Source organism: Octodon degus, unplaced genomic scaffold (assembly GCF_000260255.1).
Source record: "Octodon degus isolate 3935 unplaced genomic scaffold, OctDeg1.0 scaffold00021, whole genome shotgun sequence".
Taxonomy (NCBI): Eukaryota; Metazoa; Chordata; class Mammalia; order Rodentia; family Octodontidae; genus Octodon; species Octodon degus.
The window spans coordinates 6,618,991-6,636,480 of record NW_004524597.1 but is presented as its reverse complement, the minus strand read 5'-3'; the positions used below and the strand labels follow the sequence as shown (position 1 = coordinate 6,636,480).

Below are 17,490 nucleotides of genomic sequence, written 5' to 3'. Positions count from 1 at the left end.
GGAAGGCAGGAAGGAGAAAAAACCCTAACAAAAATAGAGGTGGGAATAATTAGAGGAACATGGCTAAGAATAGATGACACGTGGTAGGTGGTGATGATGTTATTAATTCTCTGCTCTGGGGCTGGAGGAGGAGAGAACGAAGCTCTCACTCTCCTTGGTGCCTCAATATCTGCCCTGAGCTGCATGTCAAGGCATCACACACCCCTTTCCCTACACAGCCACCTCCTCCCCGAAGGCGCAGCACAGAGAGGAGGTGCTGACTTACTTTTTTTGCTGGCAGCATCAGCTAACAGTTTTGGTGTTCACTGTGTGCCATGCGGTGACCTCCAGATGGAGCTGCGAGTTCCCTGGATGAACCTGACCAGGGCCAATGATCTCAGGACCCCAGGCCACCTAGCAATACGCTCTGTGGCGACACCAGGAACTGTGGACTGTCTTTTGCTGCCACCTTGTGGTTGAAATGGGAGCTTTATACCCCATTTCCATCCTGAACCCAGAAGGCTAGCTCTCTCCTTCCAAGTCCTCAGTGAGATCCTGTGAACACAGAGGCAAGGATGGCGTTTGATCCCAGTCACGGTCTGTGGAGAAGGATGGCCAGAAATCTACACCTAGATAAAAGTCACTGAATGAGCACAAGGATTGGGGCGTGATGCAGGCTGAGGGTGGGGGAGAACAGGAGCGGGTTACTGCAAAGCTCAGTGAAGTATTTGCGACCAGACAGCTGTCAGTTTGCTCTGGGGGCGGGGCTGGGGTGGCATGCGGTGCCGGGGATGGAACTGCGGTCCCTCCAGTTTCCTAAGCTTACTTAAGCAGGTGCTTTAGACCCCTGAGCTACCTCGCCGGCCCCGACCCCAATGGCTGTGCCTTTGGCCCACCCACGCTCCGCCCCTACTGGTGGGCAGGAGTGACCTTCTGATTCTCCATGGGAGAGGGGCTCCAGACCCGGCACAGAGTACACAGAGTAGGTGCTTGCAATGAGGACTTGGATGAAAATGCTATCCAGAGCCCCCTCATTGGTGCCTGTGGGCCATATAGCTGGGGAATGGAAGGCAGGGGTTATGGGAAGAAAGCGCCTCCCTCCCCGCGACCCCGGGAGGGCTGCAATGCTTGGATGTGACCCAAGTTGAGGGTGACGAGGCAAATGCCATCCTCCCCACCCCTGCCTGCTTAAACGCCTTCCCTGCTTGAACCCCTTACCATTTCACATCCTGAATTTGCCTTATTTATAGAGTGTCTGTTTCCCTACTGTAACGTAAACTCCACGAGGCAAGGTCATTGATCCGGTGTGCTATTTTGTTTACTCTCCAACTCTAGAGGGGGCCGGACACCAAAGGGACGCTCTGTAAAAGTGCGTGGAGTGAATGAATGATGCATGGAGGGGGCTGGGGCAGGAGAACGACAGGCCCTGGGGAGTAGCGGACACAGGCCAGAGTGCAACGGGTGGAGACCAAGTTAATCGGAGCTACGGAAAACGCGTGCAGTGCTACAGTAGATCGGAAACTGCTCTGGGAGAGGCGGGGACCCTGGGACGCAGGCTAAGGGGAGTCTCGGGGCTGAGCTATTCCCCAGGCGGGGTGCCTTGGGGGTGGGGCCAGAATAGGGGCGGGGCCATGAGGTAGGGTGGCTGACTCCGAGGAAGGGCCGAGTTGGAGGCGGAGTCAAACAGGAGACAAGTACATTAAGGGGCGGGACGGAATCAGAGCAGGAGGGGCCAGGCTGGGCCAGGACCAGTCATGGGGTAAGGTAGAGTTGGGTGTGGGCGTGGCCTGGCCGGAGCCCGGCTAGGCAGAGATCTCCGCTGTCCGGGGTACTGGAGCTCTCCAAGCTCAGCGGGTCTCGCTCCCGCCCTGGGGTCCCTCCTTTGGGTCCCTCCCTTGCTGGCGGGACCACACGGGGTGCAGGACCCAACGCCATACGTCTGGCTGCTGCAGTAAGACTGTCTCTGTGCTTCGGTCCCAGCCAGGCAACCGCTGAGTTCTCGGCTAGTTTAGACCCCGGACCAGGCGAGTTCCCAGGACACTGCACCCGGGCTGAGTCTCCAGTAGCTTCTAGGGCGAGGGTGAGCTGAGCTGCTGATGTCTGTGCCTGCATTTAGTATGTGCGTGCTTCCGTGTGGGTGTGCATGTGTGTGTGTGTGCGTGTGTGTTTTCTCGAATATATATGAACGTCTGTACACTACATGAGAATTGCGTGTGTGCAAGGAGTTGGGTAGGTGTGTGCTCCAGTGAGTTGGGTGTGGGTGCAAAGTTGTGTGAGTGTAAGGGCGGTCTCGTGTGGGTGGAGTGTCATGCACGTGTGCATGCGTGTGGCAGAGACAGTGCAGGTGAAAATGATGAAGGCCGTATGTATGCCTTTGTGTTTTGAAAGAAAAAAGGAGGGCAAGCCTAAGGATACTTGAAGGGCTATGGGGTCAGGAGTCTATGGCAAGCTGTGGGGCATATTTTTGAAGAGTAGTGTGGGAATGTAAGAATTGCAAATATGTGTGTGTTTTCTTCTGGGTGTGGTGAGGGGTGCTTCTGGGGTCCTCATGGTGGAGGGGTGGTAGGTAATAGAGGAATGTGTGGAGTGGTATCTGCTCTTGGAGGGGTAAATGTGGTTTGGGGCCGTGGGCCATGGACAGGACAAGTGTCTAAGGCCTGGCCTGGAGTAGTTTGGGAATTGCATTAGCCTCTTTCTTTGAGCAGAGGGCTGGGGCAAAGTGTGGGTGTGACCAAGGGGCTGGGCTTGCCCTTGCATCCACGGGCAGGGTTCTGCTTCATGAAAGGGGAGCTGCAACCTTACCAGTCATCCCTTGCCCCAGGCTCTGTACTCAGCCCTGCCTGTGTGCTTTTGGAGTGGGAACATGGTGCAGAAATACCAGTCTCCTGTCCGTGTCTACAAGTACCCATTTGAACTGGTCATGGCGGTGAGTGCCCCCTCACCCTTGGGCCCCTCATATGATATTTTATTTTTTTATTTTTAATGGTCAGCTCAGCCCACCTTGGGGGTTGGGCTGGCATGGCATGTGGTGCTGGGGATCGAACCGCGGTCCCTGCATGCTTGCTTAAGCTTGCCTAAGCAGGCACTTTAGACCACTGAGCTATCTCACCAGCCCCCTCATATGATAGTCGGAAGGACTCAGGTTGACTATAGTGGGAAAGAGAAGGGGGAGAATTATTGAGCTACCAATGACTCTTCAGCCTGGCTGTCCCCTCCCACCTTTACAGAACTTCTGGAATCCCTGACTAGTGACCTAGCATCCTCCCCTTGTTGAACTTTACTGTCTCTCCCTTCAGATTCCTCTGCCAGAAAATAAGATCGGGGCCAGTCTACCGGTGTCATAGTAATGATGGTGATGTTGATGTGATAGCTGCCATTCATTGAATGTTTAGAGTTCTAAGTATTCACACATGTTATTTCTTTCATTAGCCTTTAAAGTGAGGCTCATCCAGGTGGAGAGGTGGTCCCAAGTTCTGTACCTTGAGAGAGATGGAGTCAGGGCAAAGAGCCTCAGTTTTAACTTTGAGACCCGCAGGGTGCTCCTCCCTCTAACACCACCTCTCTTCTTCTTCAAGGAAGTTGGAATGGGAGAAGAGAAGGGTGAGTTTGTAGGGTGGGCCTGGGCATGGGGTTCTCAGGGTAGACTCACAGTAGCTTTGCAACCTACCAATGTTGTGCAGCAAGTTTTGGATCTGGGACTGAACCTATTTCTTGGGCTTCTGTACTAGTGGTCTTTGCACTGGCATAGGTCAACCTGGAATTCCTTCTTGGATCTGTTATACTGCCTCTTGGAATTTCTCTTCTGTGCTTAGGAAAATAAGGAGCAATGCTGTGGGATTTTACTGAGGAGTAAGCAAGGTAATGCACATGCCAGGTACACAGTAGGTACCCACCTCATACAGCAGTTTTTGTATCACACAAGATCTCATAAATGAATATATTGAAAGTGTTAGAATCCACCTCATCTGCTCCACTCCACCCCCTAGCTGTGCAACCCCAGCATTCTTGGAAGGACTTTCATATCCGTGGCTCTATGTGCATGTGTGTCCTATTGGACCCTACTCTATGCATCATATGCATAAGTATTTATAGCTGGATAAAGAATTAAAAGGCACCACAAAAATCATCTGTACATTTTGTGCTGTTACACACAGAAGATCCCAGGATAGCAGAGAGTTAGGGACAGGCCCAGATCATATCGCAGCTCCACAATGGGGCTAGTTGGGTGACCTTGGGGGCAAGTCACTTAACCTCTATAAGCTTCCGCTCTCATCTCCAAGGTGAGGATCACCTGGTTCCCAAATCCTGGCAATATGTCTGTGGAGGAAATGAGTCAATTTATGCCAAGTTCCTGGTACAGGGAGTGACGCAGATGGAATGCTCCATCAGCCTGGCTACTGCTGTTGCTGTTAGTAGTGCCTGCAGCAGTGACTCTCCTTCTGTGTTGTGGGGGTGGGACTCAGTGGGTGGCGAAGAGATTCAGCCACATGGTGTCAGAAGAACTGGGTCCTTGATGCTCTGCTGTGTGTCCTTGGAAAGTCACTGAACTTCTCTGAGCCTCAGTTTCTTTATTATTGTGTACAATGAGGTTGGTTACACATACTTCCCACAGTTGTTGTGAGGATTAGAAGTGACTCTGTTCGTGTTGTGCAGTAGAGGGCTCAGTCCATACCATGCAGACAATAAATGGCAGAAAAATATAAATAATGATCTTGGTCAAAGGCTCCTGGCAGCTCTCATATTTTGAGACCTGAGGAATCTTTCTTTCTGTCTTTCTTTTTCTTGCATTCAATAGAAGAGAGAATCTGTTCTCACCTGGGACAGTCAGGGATCCCTGGTTCTTGGCTGTGAAGCTGAGACCCATCACTGTAGAATGAAAAATGAAGTATTAAACGGGGTTAATAAATGTAAATTTAAAATGTTTACAGTCATTGCACCTTAAAATACAACATGCCCAATAATGCAGCACTCCAGACGGTGTCTGTAGGGTTAGTGACCCACTAGCATTGCCTTTGTCAGAGTGTAGGAAGTGTACTGTGTAAGTTGTGTGCTCTATAAACAAAGGCAGGGCTTAGTTTACTCCTTCACTGTTAACAGTCTCAGGTATTAATGTACAGCTGCCTGTGGGTACAATAAAACCCCCAGTTTTCAAATATTTATTACCTGTACCTGTGTTAATTTAAGTCACTCATATTTTTCAGAGGGATAGTCACAGCCCTGCCATCTTATCTTCTGTGCACTCCTTGTGGTCCCAAGTCAAGCACAGCAACACCTCTAACCAAACTACTTTACTATTTACAAAACATTATTGTCCTCCAAATAGCTGCAGAACTCCACATAACTTCAGGCTGTGTAGGCACAAAGGGATTTTCTGCACTTAATGTCCCCTTTGTTTCCCAGCTAAACACTTGCTGTCAGTGTGGGTCAGATGCTGGAAGGTTTCAGATGAACTCAGCTGTTTTCGCCAGTGAGCGGTGGAGGAGCCGGCCCTTTGGCTTTTGTTGAACAAAACTGACTTGAGATTCAAAGCACCTCTCTTGCTCAAAAGTTCACACAAATGACTAAAGTTTAGTTTTTTAAAGTTATGTTTTCTCTTTCTCTTTAAAAGAGCAACTAATTGAATGAATAGCCTTGCTCTCTAAATCCCTGCCGAGTTTGCTTTTGTAGGGTGGGGCTGGGCATCTGTCCACTTTCCTGACGGCATTCTGCATCCTTGGAGTCAGATCATGAGCTGCTAGTACCGGGCAAAAACAATCTTGACAACAGAGACACCTCAAGCCTCCAAGGTTGGGGAGAGTCCTTCTCCCTTTGAATGACAGGTCCAAGAAATGTGGGGGTGAGGTGGGGGCTGGGGGGCATTGTCTGTGTGGATTCTAGATTATCTGTCTCCCAAATGGGTACTGGTTACAGAGTCAGGCACCTCCAAGCACACTGAGTCTCTGCCCCAGCCCGTGGCACATTCTGTGATTCCTCTGATCCTCAGTGTCTTACCTGGTATATGGAGTTAATAAGGGCACTCGGTGGGGAGCAGGGAGAGTTGAGGTGAAGATTAAATCCAGGGACATAAGTGCTTGTACCAGGCCTCATATGCTGTTAGGACTCCTGAAATACTGCTTGGGATGATTTTTCTTTATTTATATAGCTTTGTTGAGCTATAAGTTATATATCATATTTTTCTTCCATGTAAAGGATATTCACAGACAATGGTGTTTAGTAGTCTCTCGTCTGTCTGTCTCTCTGTGTCTCTGTCTCTGTCTCTGTCTCTGTCTCTCTCTCTCTCTCTCTCTCTCTCTCTCTCTCTCTCTCTTTCCCCCCTTCTTTCTTCCTCTGGGCTTATGATTGAACCCTCATGCATGCTAAGCATGTGCTATACTGCTAAACTGCACCTAGCCCCTAGAACACTGGTGGCAAGCCTGTGGCATGCATGCTGCAGTGGGTTATTTGTATCATTAAAAGCTTTAAAAGGTTCACCATTGCAGCCCTATGACATTTTTATTATCCCCCAAAGAAGCTCTATTCCATACCCTTTAGCCATCATCTCCTGACCTCACCTGTCACTCCACACCCCGTGCAACAACTCAGCTATTTTCTGACCCTATAAATTCCCTTTTTCTGCAAATGGCATCTTATAACTGACAATATTTTGTGTCTAGCGTCTCTTAATGTATATTTAAAAACACTTTGTTGGGCCAGCCAGATAGCTCAGCAGATCAAAGCACTTGCTAAGGCAGATGCAGGGACTGGGGTTCAATCCCCAGAATGCTGTGCTGGCCCTGACCCTGGGGTATGCTGAGACATTGATTGAGACTGGGTGTGGTGGTACACACCTGTAACCCCAGTGCTTGGGAGGCTAAAAAACAGGAAGATCACTATTACTTCGATCTGTGTATTGAGAACTTGTAGACCCTGTACTAAATACATTAAAAAATAAATAAAAACACTTTGTTGAGGTATGATTGCCATACTACAATGCTGAGTTTTTATATGTTGTTGAGTTTGAGTGTGTACCTATGAATGTGGCTTATGAATGAAAGCTTATCCACACAATAGCATGTTTTGGTACTGCATTCTTTTTAATGGCCAAATAATATTTTGTTGAGTGAATTACCATATTTTGTTTATCCATTCATCAGTTGGTGATCATGTAAATTATTTCCAGTTTTGGCTTATTATGAATAATACTGCCTAAACCCTTGTGCACAAATGTTAGTATGGATATATTCCTTTCAAAGATATTGCTGCTGTGTGTGGTGGTGGGTTTGAGGTGGAATTATGCAAAGTCCATTTTAAATTGTATTTGACAGACTCATTTATAGTATTTATTTGGTCCTAGAGTATATACTTTTTTTTATACCAGGGATTGAACTCATGACCTTGTGCTTGCCACTAAGACACTTATGCTGCTGAGCTATTTCCTCAGCCCTCAAAGTGTTCTGAGTCCATTTGGATTTTTTTACTCTGGTACTAGGGGCTGTTCCCAAGTTACATATCTAGCCCTTTAATTTTAGACAGTGTCTTGCTAGGTTGCTCAGGCTGGCCTTGAACTTGTGATCTTTCTTCTGTCTTAGCCTCTCAAGTAGCTGGGATTACTGGCCTCTGCCAGCCTGTCTGCTTATAAAGACACTCTAATGATTTCATTTTAACCTGACTACTTCTGTAAAGACCCTATGTCCAAATAAAGTCACATTTACAGATATCTGGGGTTAGGATATTGACATATCTGTTTCAGGGGAATTGATTCAGCTTGTTACACTCAGAAAATAGCAGAGCAAGAATTGGAACTTAGAAAATCTGACCCCACAGACAGAGCTCACAGCCAGATACTTGAGATTCTGGTTCTGACATTCCTGAAACATTTGGGAACCAGCCTGGGCAGAGTGGCTTCAGGAATGACCCGGTCCTCTGTTGTGTAGCTGTTGCCCGGGCAGCCTTATAGGGCTCAAATGCCCAGCGCTTCAGGTCACCTGTGATTCTCAAAGCCAAAGAAGGAAGTTGGCTGAGAGTAGGATTTCCTAAAGGGGAGGCTTTTCATTGGAGGAAGGCTAAGAGGAGATTCTGTCATTTAGTGATTAAGTGTTAAAATATTTAAAGACCTGGCCTTGTTGTATTGATAAACAACTTGTAATTTAGCAAATGGATTGTTCAACAGTAGCAGCCTGAAAAGGGAAATTCTTGTAGCCTAGGCCCAAAGCAGTTATAGTTGGAATGGTTGTCATGGAGGTAGTTCTAAGAAAGCGGCAGAGGCCTTATTTAGGTGAGTTTAAATTAGTTCCCTGGGGCCATCCTCTGATCTCATTGCTAACAGATTAAGGTAAGCAACTCCATCTATCTTGATGTGCTCTGATTTGGGCTGAGAGAGCAAAGGTGATACCCTGCCCAGCAAAGGGAAATTCTGATTTCTGAGGGCCCTTAAATAAATGGGCCCTCATTAGCTTCTGCATGCATTAATTCATGCACACAGGTACTCATTTTCTCTTGTGTGTCAAGGCCTGACCTAGGTCCAGGGGCTCCCAAGCCTTTGGGGGTGAGCATCTAGTGAATCGCATGTCTGTTGATTTGCTTGCACCCTTTCATTAGAGAAAGCTCCAGGAAGGTGGGGCTGTGTCTATTCTGTCATCTATTCTTTTCATGTGGTCAGCCTTGGCAGGAGCACAGAGAAGGGCCCTTTGGGGGCTATCCGAAGTCCTTTAAGACAGTGGAGGGAGGGAGGATTTGGGCTGTAGATCCAGATTTATCTCTCTGAGAAATGGATGAGGCTCAGTTGGATGCCAGGGTGAGCCAGAAAGTGGCTGGCAGGTGTTGGCAGGAGTTGTGGGGAAAAGGTTTTATTCATCTTGTCAAGAACTCTGGGAGATTTGGAAGGCTTTAAGCAGAGGAGCACCAGGGGCAGATTTGGGGTTTAGGAGGATTGAGTGGTTTCCATTCTTTCCATCAGGAGAACATTGGGAAGTAGAGGTGTGGAGGTCCAAAGGATTTCCCAAGACTCTTGGGGAATCTAAAGAAGCATTGCCCTCTGAGCAAGATCCTGACCTACCCCACTGATGTCAAGCTGCTCTGGGCTGGCTTCCCTAACTCACTGTCTTGCCCTGAACCCTCATGGGAAGTACCACTGATCTTGGAAGTCCCTGGCCCAATCCCAACATGTGGGTGACTCTGCAGCAGGCCTGTGTGCAGATGCTGGTGTAGGAGATTTGGCCTGACATGTTCTCGAGGTACAGAGAGGCCTAGTATTCTGATGGTGTGTTCTCTGGCTAACTGTATATCTTGCTACAGCTTCAGGTCCAGAACTCTGTCTTGACAGGGTGTGATACAATGGGTGTGGTGGTACACGCCGTAATCTAGCTACTAGAGAGTTTGAGACAGGAGGATCATAAGATCAAAGTCAGCCTGAACAACTTAGTGAGGCCCTGTCTCAAAAAACCAACCAGCAAGCAAGCAAGCAAGCAAGCAAGCAAGCAAGCAAGCAAGCAAGCAAGCAAGCAACTGACCAACCAAGCAAACAGAAACAGGCTGAGTTAGTCTTGATTGTCGATTGGCCTGAGAGATGCCCAGGAGATTAGTAAAACACACTTCTGGGTGTGTCTGAATGGTCACAGTAGTGTGAACTTGGGGCCTCTATTCATTCCCCAGTTTCTTCCTCTCTGGCTCTTTCCCTGCTCTCTGCTTCCTGCCTGCCATGGGTGGGGCAGCTGTCCTCCCTGTGCCCTGGAGCCAGCTGGCATGGACAGAAACCTTTGCGAGCACTTCTGCTTCTTTGAAGTTCCAAGTGTCAGGTATTTTGTCCTAGTAACAGAAAGATGGATTAATACATTGGCCAAACTCTTCCTCTCTGTCTTGTTCATGGCTAATTCACAGGGGACACACCTGTTAGGAGTATGTGTGTGTGTGTGTGTGTGTGTGTGTGTGTGTGTGTACTCAGGCATTTGTTCCCCTACCAATGGAGTACCTCCTGGAACTCAGCTTTCTGCAGGTGCAATGTGGTCAGCAATAAATAGGCACAGAGAATTCTCTGGGCTGTGGGTGTAGACATAAGCCAACCCATCAGAGACCAGAGTTCCCTTTACTTCCTTGGCATAGAGATGAAGATAGCTTCAGTTTTCTTTTTCTGTCTCTAGCACCTACACATCACTCTTTCCTCCCTTCATCCCTTCCATCTTGGCTGAAACATTCAATGGTTGAGTGTCTCTAACAGCCCAGGTGTCCTACAGTCAACAGGGAATTCAGTGGGGAGCAAGGGAGACATAGGAACAGTGGCGCTGAGACTACAAACAAGCACAGATACAGCCTGTTCCAATTAATGACCAATGCATCTCACAGATGGTTCACTCTGCGCCCCCCTCCCCGTGGTAAAGTACGCATAACTTACAACTTTCCACTGTAGCTATTCTGGTATGCTGCTCGTGGCCCCAAGCACATTCACATAGCTCTGCCACCATCATCACCATCCATCCCCCATCACTGCCTAACTGAAACTCTGTGCTCTTTGAACATTACCTCTCCTCTTCCCTCATTTCCTGGTAAAAGTGCCATTTTACTTTCCATCTCTGCAGATTTAGCCATCTTAGGTGCTTTGTGTAAGAAGAATCATACCACATTTTCCCCTTTGTGTCTGGTTTATTTCACTGAGCACCATGTTTTTATGGTTCATCCATGTTGTGGCAGGTGTTCGTACTTTGTTCCTATTTATGGCTGAGTAATATTCCACTCTGTGAATGGATAATGGTTTGTTTACCTGTGCATCCACTGCTGGATACTTGAGTTGTTTTCCTCCTTTAAGCTGCCATGAGTAGTTTGCTTATGAAAATTTATATACAAATGTTTGTTCAAGTCCTTATGGATTTGCTCTTATCCAATGAAAACCCATAGCGTATGATATTTGATACAGTGCTAAAATGTGTGGCAGGGTCCTCTCTGTAATCTTTATAGTGGTTTCCCAAAGGTTGTCTCCTTATCCTCTTTCTTTCTGAGGAAGCAGCCTCAGAGAGGTCCAGTTAAGTCAGCAGCTGACAGGTGGGGATATGTGTTCCAATCTCTGTGCTCTCTCTCTCTGATATACCCTTGCACTCCATTCTTGCCCTTTGGCCACATCCAGGTTTTCTGAATATGGAGGTTTTCTGACCCTATGTCCCTCAGATTGATTTTGGGTACAATGGCAGTGGGTTTTCAGCTATGCAGTGTTAGGGGATTGTGCGCTTCTACATGCCTGCTGCAGTCACCTCGAAGGTCTCTCAGAGCGTGTTGTCCTTGTCACCTCACCCCCTTCCTTTCTTCAGCAGGGAGGTCTCTGCTGCCATCAGGGTGTGTGATGACACGCTCAGCAAGCTCTAGCTGGGCACCCCTGCTGAGAGCAAGGGACGTGTCCTGTGGAATGGCACTTACTTAATGGTGTCACAACACAGATAAACCCCCCAAAACATCACTCTGCATGAAAGAAGCCGGATGGAAGGGACCAAGTCTTGCATGATTGCAGCTCTAGGAAGTGTCCAGGACAGGGAAGTCCACAGAGACAGCATAGATGAGTGGTCATCTGAGGGGAGGGGAGGAAATGGAGAGTGACTTCTAAAGGGTGCAGGGTTTCTTTGGGAGGTGACTGAAGTGTTTTGGAATTAGACAGTGTTGATGGTTATGACTTTTGAACATACTAAATAAAACACACTGAGCTGTCTCCTTTTTGCGTGTGTGTGATGTGGAGATTAAACTTAGACCTGGTACATGCTAGGCAAGGGCTCTCCCAGAGAGCTACACCCCCAATCCTGAACTGAACACTCTATTTATTTATTTTTGTGGAACTGGGGATTGAACTCGGACTCTTGTGCTTGCCAGGGAAGTGCTTATTCTACTGAGCCATCTCCCCGGCCCCAACTGAACATTTTAGAAGGCTGAATTATATGGTAGAAGGATTGTATTGCAATGAAAAAGAGCTGAGGGAGGGGAGAGGAGACATCCATCTGTGCTGTGGACTCCAGGCTTGCAGGGGTCAGGGTCTGAATGGGAAGGCTCTTGCAGAGTATGACATGGACATGCCATGCCCGGTGCTGCGGTCCTGTGGGAGTCGGTGCCCTCACTCTGCTGTGCCATGGAAGAGGAAGGTGGGGTGCTGGATGCACTGATGGGCTTGGCTTTGTCAGTGCCATTTGGATATTCTCTCTGAACACTTGGTGGCAGTTGCAGGGTAAACAGTATTCCAGCTTCCTTTGAATTTGGATGAGGAAGAGCAGGAAGGAAGGAGGGAGAGGAGGGAGCATTCTCTGTCAAATGATTAGCAGAAATAGCTTTTCTGTACTTTATAGCAGCTTGTTCCTTTTTAAAATTTAAATTTATTTAACCAATGCGTAAGTCGAGTGGATCATGTGCCAGGCACAATTCTAAGTGCTTGATGAGCACAGACGCCTTCATTCCTGTGAGCATCTGGTAAGGTTTGTGCTTCTCTTGTTCCACCTCTTACAAATGAGTAGAGAACTGAGAGAGCTTGTAGATTTGTTCAAGGCCATGTGGCTAGGGAGAGGCAGGGCAGAGGCTCAAATCTAGACTCAGAGAATGGGTGTGCCATTCTGCCATTCACTCAGTCATCACACAAGGGTCTGTTGGCTGTAAGCAATGTGCTAGGCCTTGTGTGAGGCAGTGGGGGCTCTGGGGAGCCCTGAGAGCCTATGAATTCCTACTTCAACAGTTTGACACAGCAAGGAAGGAAACAGGTATAAGTGAGTGCCAGCTGGAAGGCTCTCGCACTTTTCTCCTTTATAGATATGTTTGTCCACTTGCTACTACTGTAACAGACAACTAACTTACAAAGAGAAAGCTTGGGTGGCTTATGGTTTTGCTTCAGCTGTTTTTTTTTTTTTTTTTTCCTGGTATCAGGGATTGAACTCAGGACCCTGCACTTGCCAGACAAGCACTTATTTTACTGAGCTATCTCCTTGGCCTGGCTTATGGTTTTGGAGGTTTCAGTTCATGATCAGTTGGCCCTGGGCAAGGCAGTACATTATAGTAGGAATGTGTGGTAAGGCAAAACCATGTTTCTTGTGTCTTGGAAATGAGAGAAAGAGGCGGGGTGGGCTGGGGTCCCATTATTCACTTAGTATACCCCCTTGCCAGAGACCTGAAGACCTCCCATCAAGCTCTACTTCCTACAGATACACCACTTCCTAATAGTGCTGAACTGGGGACCTTTAATACATGGATCTATGGCAAAGATTCAAGATCCAAACTATAATAACAAATGGGAAAAAGGAAGTGATATGCCCAAGGTTAGATAGCCTGGATCTGGGCACATCTGGGCAGGAACCCAGGGCTGGTCAACTCCAGCCTCCTACCTCGACATGCTTATTGTCAGTATAGATTGTGCACCAAGCTGGCCCCTGTCTGCCCCACTGTGGCCCACCAGAGCAGGTTCTGGGGATTTCTGAGTAGACAGGCTTGGATGTCCTGGCAGAGGGCCTGTAACTGAATCCTGTTGCTGCCTGTGTCCCCAAGAGAGCTAGACCACGTGTCTTCTCACTGGGGAGAGGCCCAGGCCTCCTTGGCAGCAGCCAGGCAAGCTGTAGGGAAATGAGCTGCAGCTGTGGCTCTTGAGCAGGGACAGAACTGGATGCATGAGCTGGTTCCCAGCACAGGAAGACCCTGTGATGTACCCAGGGCAAAGAGGTTGGTCTCAGAGCCTCATCCTTAGCTTCCCAGGGGTCACAGCAATGTCTGACCTGGAATAAAAATAGGGTAATCATTGCATAATGTAAAATGAAACCAGCAGAGTTAAAATGAATAAATGTCAAATAAAATGTCTATCAAATGTGACTTAATGTCAAGTTGTCACCTGGCCCTCCGCTTGAATAAGGTCAAATGAATGGAATCTTAGGAAGCGAGTGCACTTTGATAATATGATGTGATCGCTTTGTGTAGGGCCCAGGCCCTACAAGACCTCACGGCAGCCCTCCTCAGCCAGTGATCAGCAACCTTTAACAACAAGTCCCTGTTCCCTCAGTACAGTCCCTTTCTCCTTGGCAGACATTTGGATTTTATTCAGCCAGGGTTTATTAAGTATCTTTTCTTGGCCAGATTCAGAAGGGGGATAATAGGGGGGCAAGCTGGATATTTGGAGGTGCTTATGGTTAAATACTCCTTGGTATTCTCCAAGGAGCAGGGAGACAGAGGACAGTCAAGGCTGGCTGAGCACGAGCTGAGAGCAGAATGCACCAGGCAGCCCATCTGTAGGAAAATGATGCTGTTTGGCTGGAGGCAATACAGTGCAAGAGCTCCTAGCCTGAGTGCTGGAGGGTCAAATCCCAGCCTGGCCCTTCCCAGTGGGCATGCCACTGCACTTGGTTCCTCTAGCTATCAAATGGGGAGGATGAATATGACTGATTTGTTTGGGGTGCTGGAGGGGATAGCTTGAAGGGCTTGGAAGGATACAGGCCCACGGTGACCCACTCCTCTCACCCCAGGGAAGATTAGGCCTGACACCTGAGCATTGTCCAAACACCTCCTCTCAGTGCTTATCTGACCTCTGTGGATCACTTGGTAAAGGACAGTTTCCCACCCAGCGGGCCACTTGCTGTGGATACTCATGCAGGAGCAGGCAAGGGGGCTGCCAGGGTCTGGGTGTGGCACTGTGCTGGCATTAGTAGGAGTGACCTGTCTTGCTTCTGTAGCCATTTTGCTGTGGCAGGAGGAGGAGGTCCAGGTGGCAGATGGCATACAAGGACCATTTTTGCCCAATGTCCTCTTGACTCCTAGATCTTCATTCCTCCTCTCCCTGGATCCATGAGGTTTAGGCCAGAGGGACCTCATTTCCAAACTGCTGATGCTTGTGAAGTGGTCCAGGTGCCCCAGGCCAGGACAGGGTGGCTGAGACTTGGGACCTGAGGCAGCCAGGCTTTGTGCTTCCTTTTAGCTAGGTAGCCTTTCTGCCTGCCTAGTCTCTGCTTGCTGATCTGTGAAATGGGGGGAATTTTAGCTCCATCTCATTAGGGCCTTGAGAGGGTACCAGGAGGCAGTTAGTACTCCTGCAGCTCTGGGAACAGCAGTGCCAAAGACCCTCTGTGCCAACTACACTTAGACATTGCAAGTAACTCTGGCTGGACACTTTCCACATGAGTTCCAGGGTCTCCGAGTGTGAGCATCTCTCTTGTTAGAGCGGGCACCGATGACTTTCATGGTGGAAGCTGTGTGCCCTCTGCCTGCTGCCAGCCAGTGTCCCAAGGCATGCTATCTGGGGGCTGCATACTGGGTTTGCCCAATGAGAGGTTCCTTAGAACAGGAAATGAGTTGTGCAGTGCTTGCCCTCCTCCAGCTATGTGTGGAGAACTGTGGCCTGTCATTGCTGGGCTGGCTGTTGCATGCAGGTATTGCTTCCTGGGTTGTAGGTTAGTGTTCCTGGGCCAAGGATGGAGCTGGGCACAGGTGTGAGCTACACTGAGGAGAGAAGGCCATTGTTCCTCAGCCCATCTTGCCTGCACTGCTCACCAGCAAGCCTCCTGTGACAAAGGCACATTGATAAGCCCTGTCAAGGAAATGAATGGGCTAAAAGGAGGAGAAGATCGGGGAGGAGGGGAAGGGAGGGTGTCAGGAAGGGCCAGCTCCCGGGCCAGGTCCCCACCCTTCCAGGAAGCCACAGTGACTGCAGCCTGATTGCTTGCATGGTCAGTGAGTCGGTGGACTCTCCCAGCATCAGAAACAGCAGGTGCAAAGGGATAGACAGCATGCTACTGCTGTCCAGAAGCAGTGAGGGGGTTGAGGTGGTAGGTGGGCAGGTGGACAGAACACAGGGCCTTGAGGGGTCACAGTGAGGAGTGTGGGGTTTGGTTTGGGTATCAGGTCTATTTTGAATTTGTCCTTCTGTCAGGAACAGGAGAGTCCAGGACTGGAACATGGTTGGGAGGCTGAAGAGATGCTTTGAGTGGTGTGGCTGAAGCCTGGCAGGAGTTGCAGGACTAAGAGTGTGGATTAATTAGCTTTGCATGCCTGGGATGAAATACCTTTCGTTGCTCATGTGTGAAATGGAGGAGATTCTATCTCTGTTTGTAGTCAGGGTTTACAAGGGAAAGGATTTCATACAGGACATAATTTATAGAATTATTTCATAATTTTAACCTGAAGAGTCAAATGCAAAGGAGTTTGGGAAATCTATCCACATGCTAGAGACCCAAAGAATCCAGCTGAGGGCCTGGATCCCACAGCAGTGTCCTGCATGAGTCCATTTGAATGAAGACCTAGAGCCCATGGCAGTGTCTTCCACATGTCCAACTGGAGGCCTAGGGTCCACAACAATGTCTCATGCAAGTCTGTATCAAGGGTCTGCACCAGGAAGGCCCAAAGGGCTGTGGTGGGAGCTAGAAAGTCTGTATCAATGGGATGAAGCATTTGTGCCAATAGACTGAGAGATCTGTGCTGGAACTAGGAAGCAAAGCTCAAACCAGGGATCTGCACTCCCCCAAATTGAACCACCACCATCCTCGGCAGCAGTGAGGTCTCGAGCTCCTCCAACAATGAGAACAGCCAAGTGCATCACAGGAAAGCCAGCAGAACAAGCTGCTCCAGGAGAATCAACAGCCTCAGATCTTCCCCTCCAGTTGTCTTTTTTTTTTTTTTTTTTTTAAACTGGGGATTGAACTCAGGCCCTAGCACTTGCCAGGCAAGCACTTATTCTACTGAGCTATTTCTCCGGCCCCCAGTTGTCTTTTTATGAAGTTAGCAACAATCCTCGGGTGGACCTTCCACACCCAGAACCATGCCGATTCAGTTCATTTTGGGTGTTACAACTTGACCATTAGTTGAAAATCCACCACCCTTGTTCTCATCAGGACTTTGCAAGTGCAGTTAGCACTCTCACGATCAGGAGCCACAGTGCCAACTTAGAAGAGATCTATTCTGCTTTATGGTTTCAGAAGTTTCAGGGCAGAAGTACTAGGGTAGAAGGGTGGGTCAGAACAAAATTGCTCACCTTATGACAGCGAGGAAGCAAAGAGAAAGGGGAAGAGCCAGAGAGCAAGGAACTGGGGATCATATGGTCCTCAAAGTCGTGCTCCATGATCTACTCCTTTCACTGTTCTGTTACCTCCCAGTAACGCTATCCAAGTATGATTTTATCAGTGGATTAATCAGGCTCCCTGATCTAATCATTGCCCCAAAGCCATCAGTAAGGGAGGCGTGCTGAGACTGTGATTGAGACTGGGCATGATGGCATGCTCCTGTAATCCCAGCTCTTGGGAGGCTGTAAACAGGTGGATCACTATGAGTCTGATCTAGTAGTGAGACCCTGAACACCCAGTAGACCCTTCCCTAAAAAAATACAAACCCCCCCAACAACAACAAAACAAACAAACAAAAACCCCAAAGCCATCTGCAACCAAGCCTTCCACACAATGAGCCTATCTATCTATCTATCTATCTATCTATCTATCTATCTATCCATCCATCCATCCATCCATCTATCTATCTATCTATCTATCTATCTATCTATCTATCTATCTATCTAATTTTATTTTGTTTTATTTTGAAGTGTATAAACAAAAGCAA

General features: G+C 48.4%; 1 protein-coding gene across 1 annotated transcript in view; it reads left to right on the top strand.

The window, feature by feature from the left end:
• Positions 1 to 1,838: 1,838 nt before the first annotated feature.
• Sec14l5 (SEC14 like lipid binding 5) overlaps positions 1,839 to 17,490 on the top strand; it is a 41,244-nt gene continuing 25,592 nt past the window's right edge. Inside the window, exons 1-2 of the mRNA XM_004627792.2 lie at positions 1,839 to 2,059; positions 2,801 to 2,905. Coding sequence (XP_004627849.1) covers positions 2,843 to 2,905 — 63 coding nt within the window. The 5' untranslated portion in view covers positions 1,839 to 2,059; positions 2,801 to 2,842. The remainder of the gene's footprint in view (positions 2,060 to 2,800; positions 2,906 to 17,490) is intronic.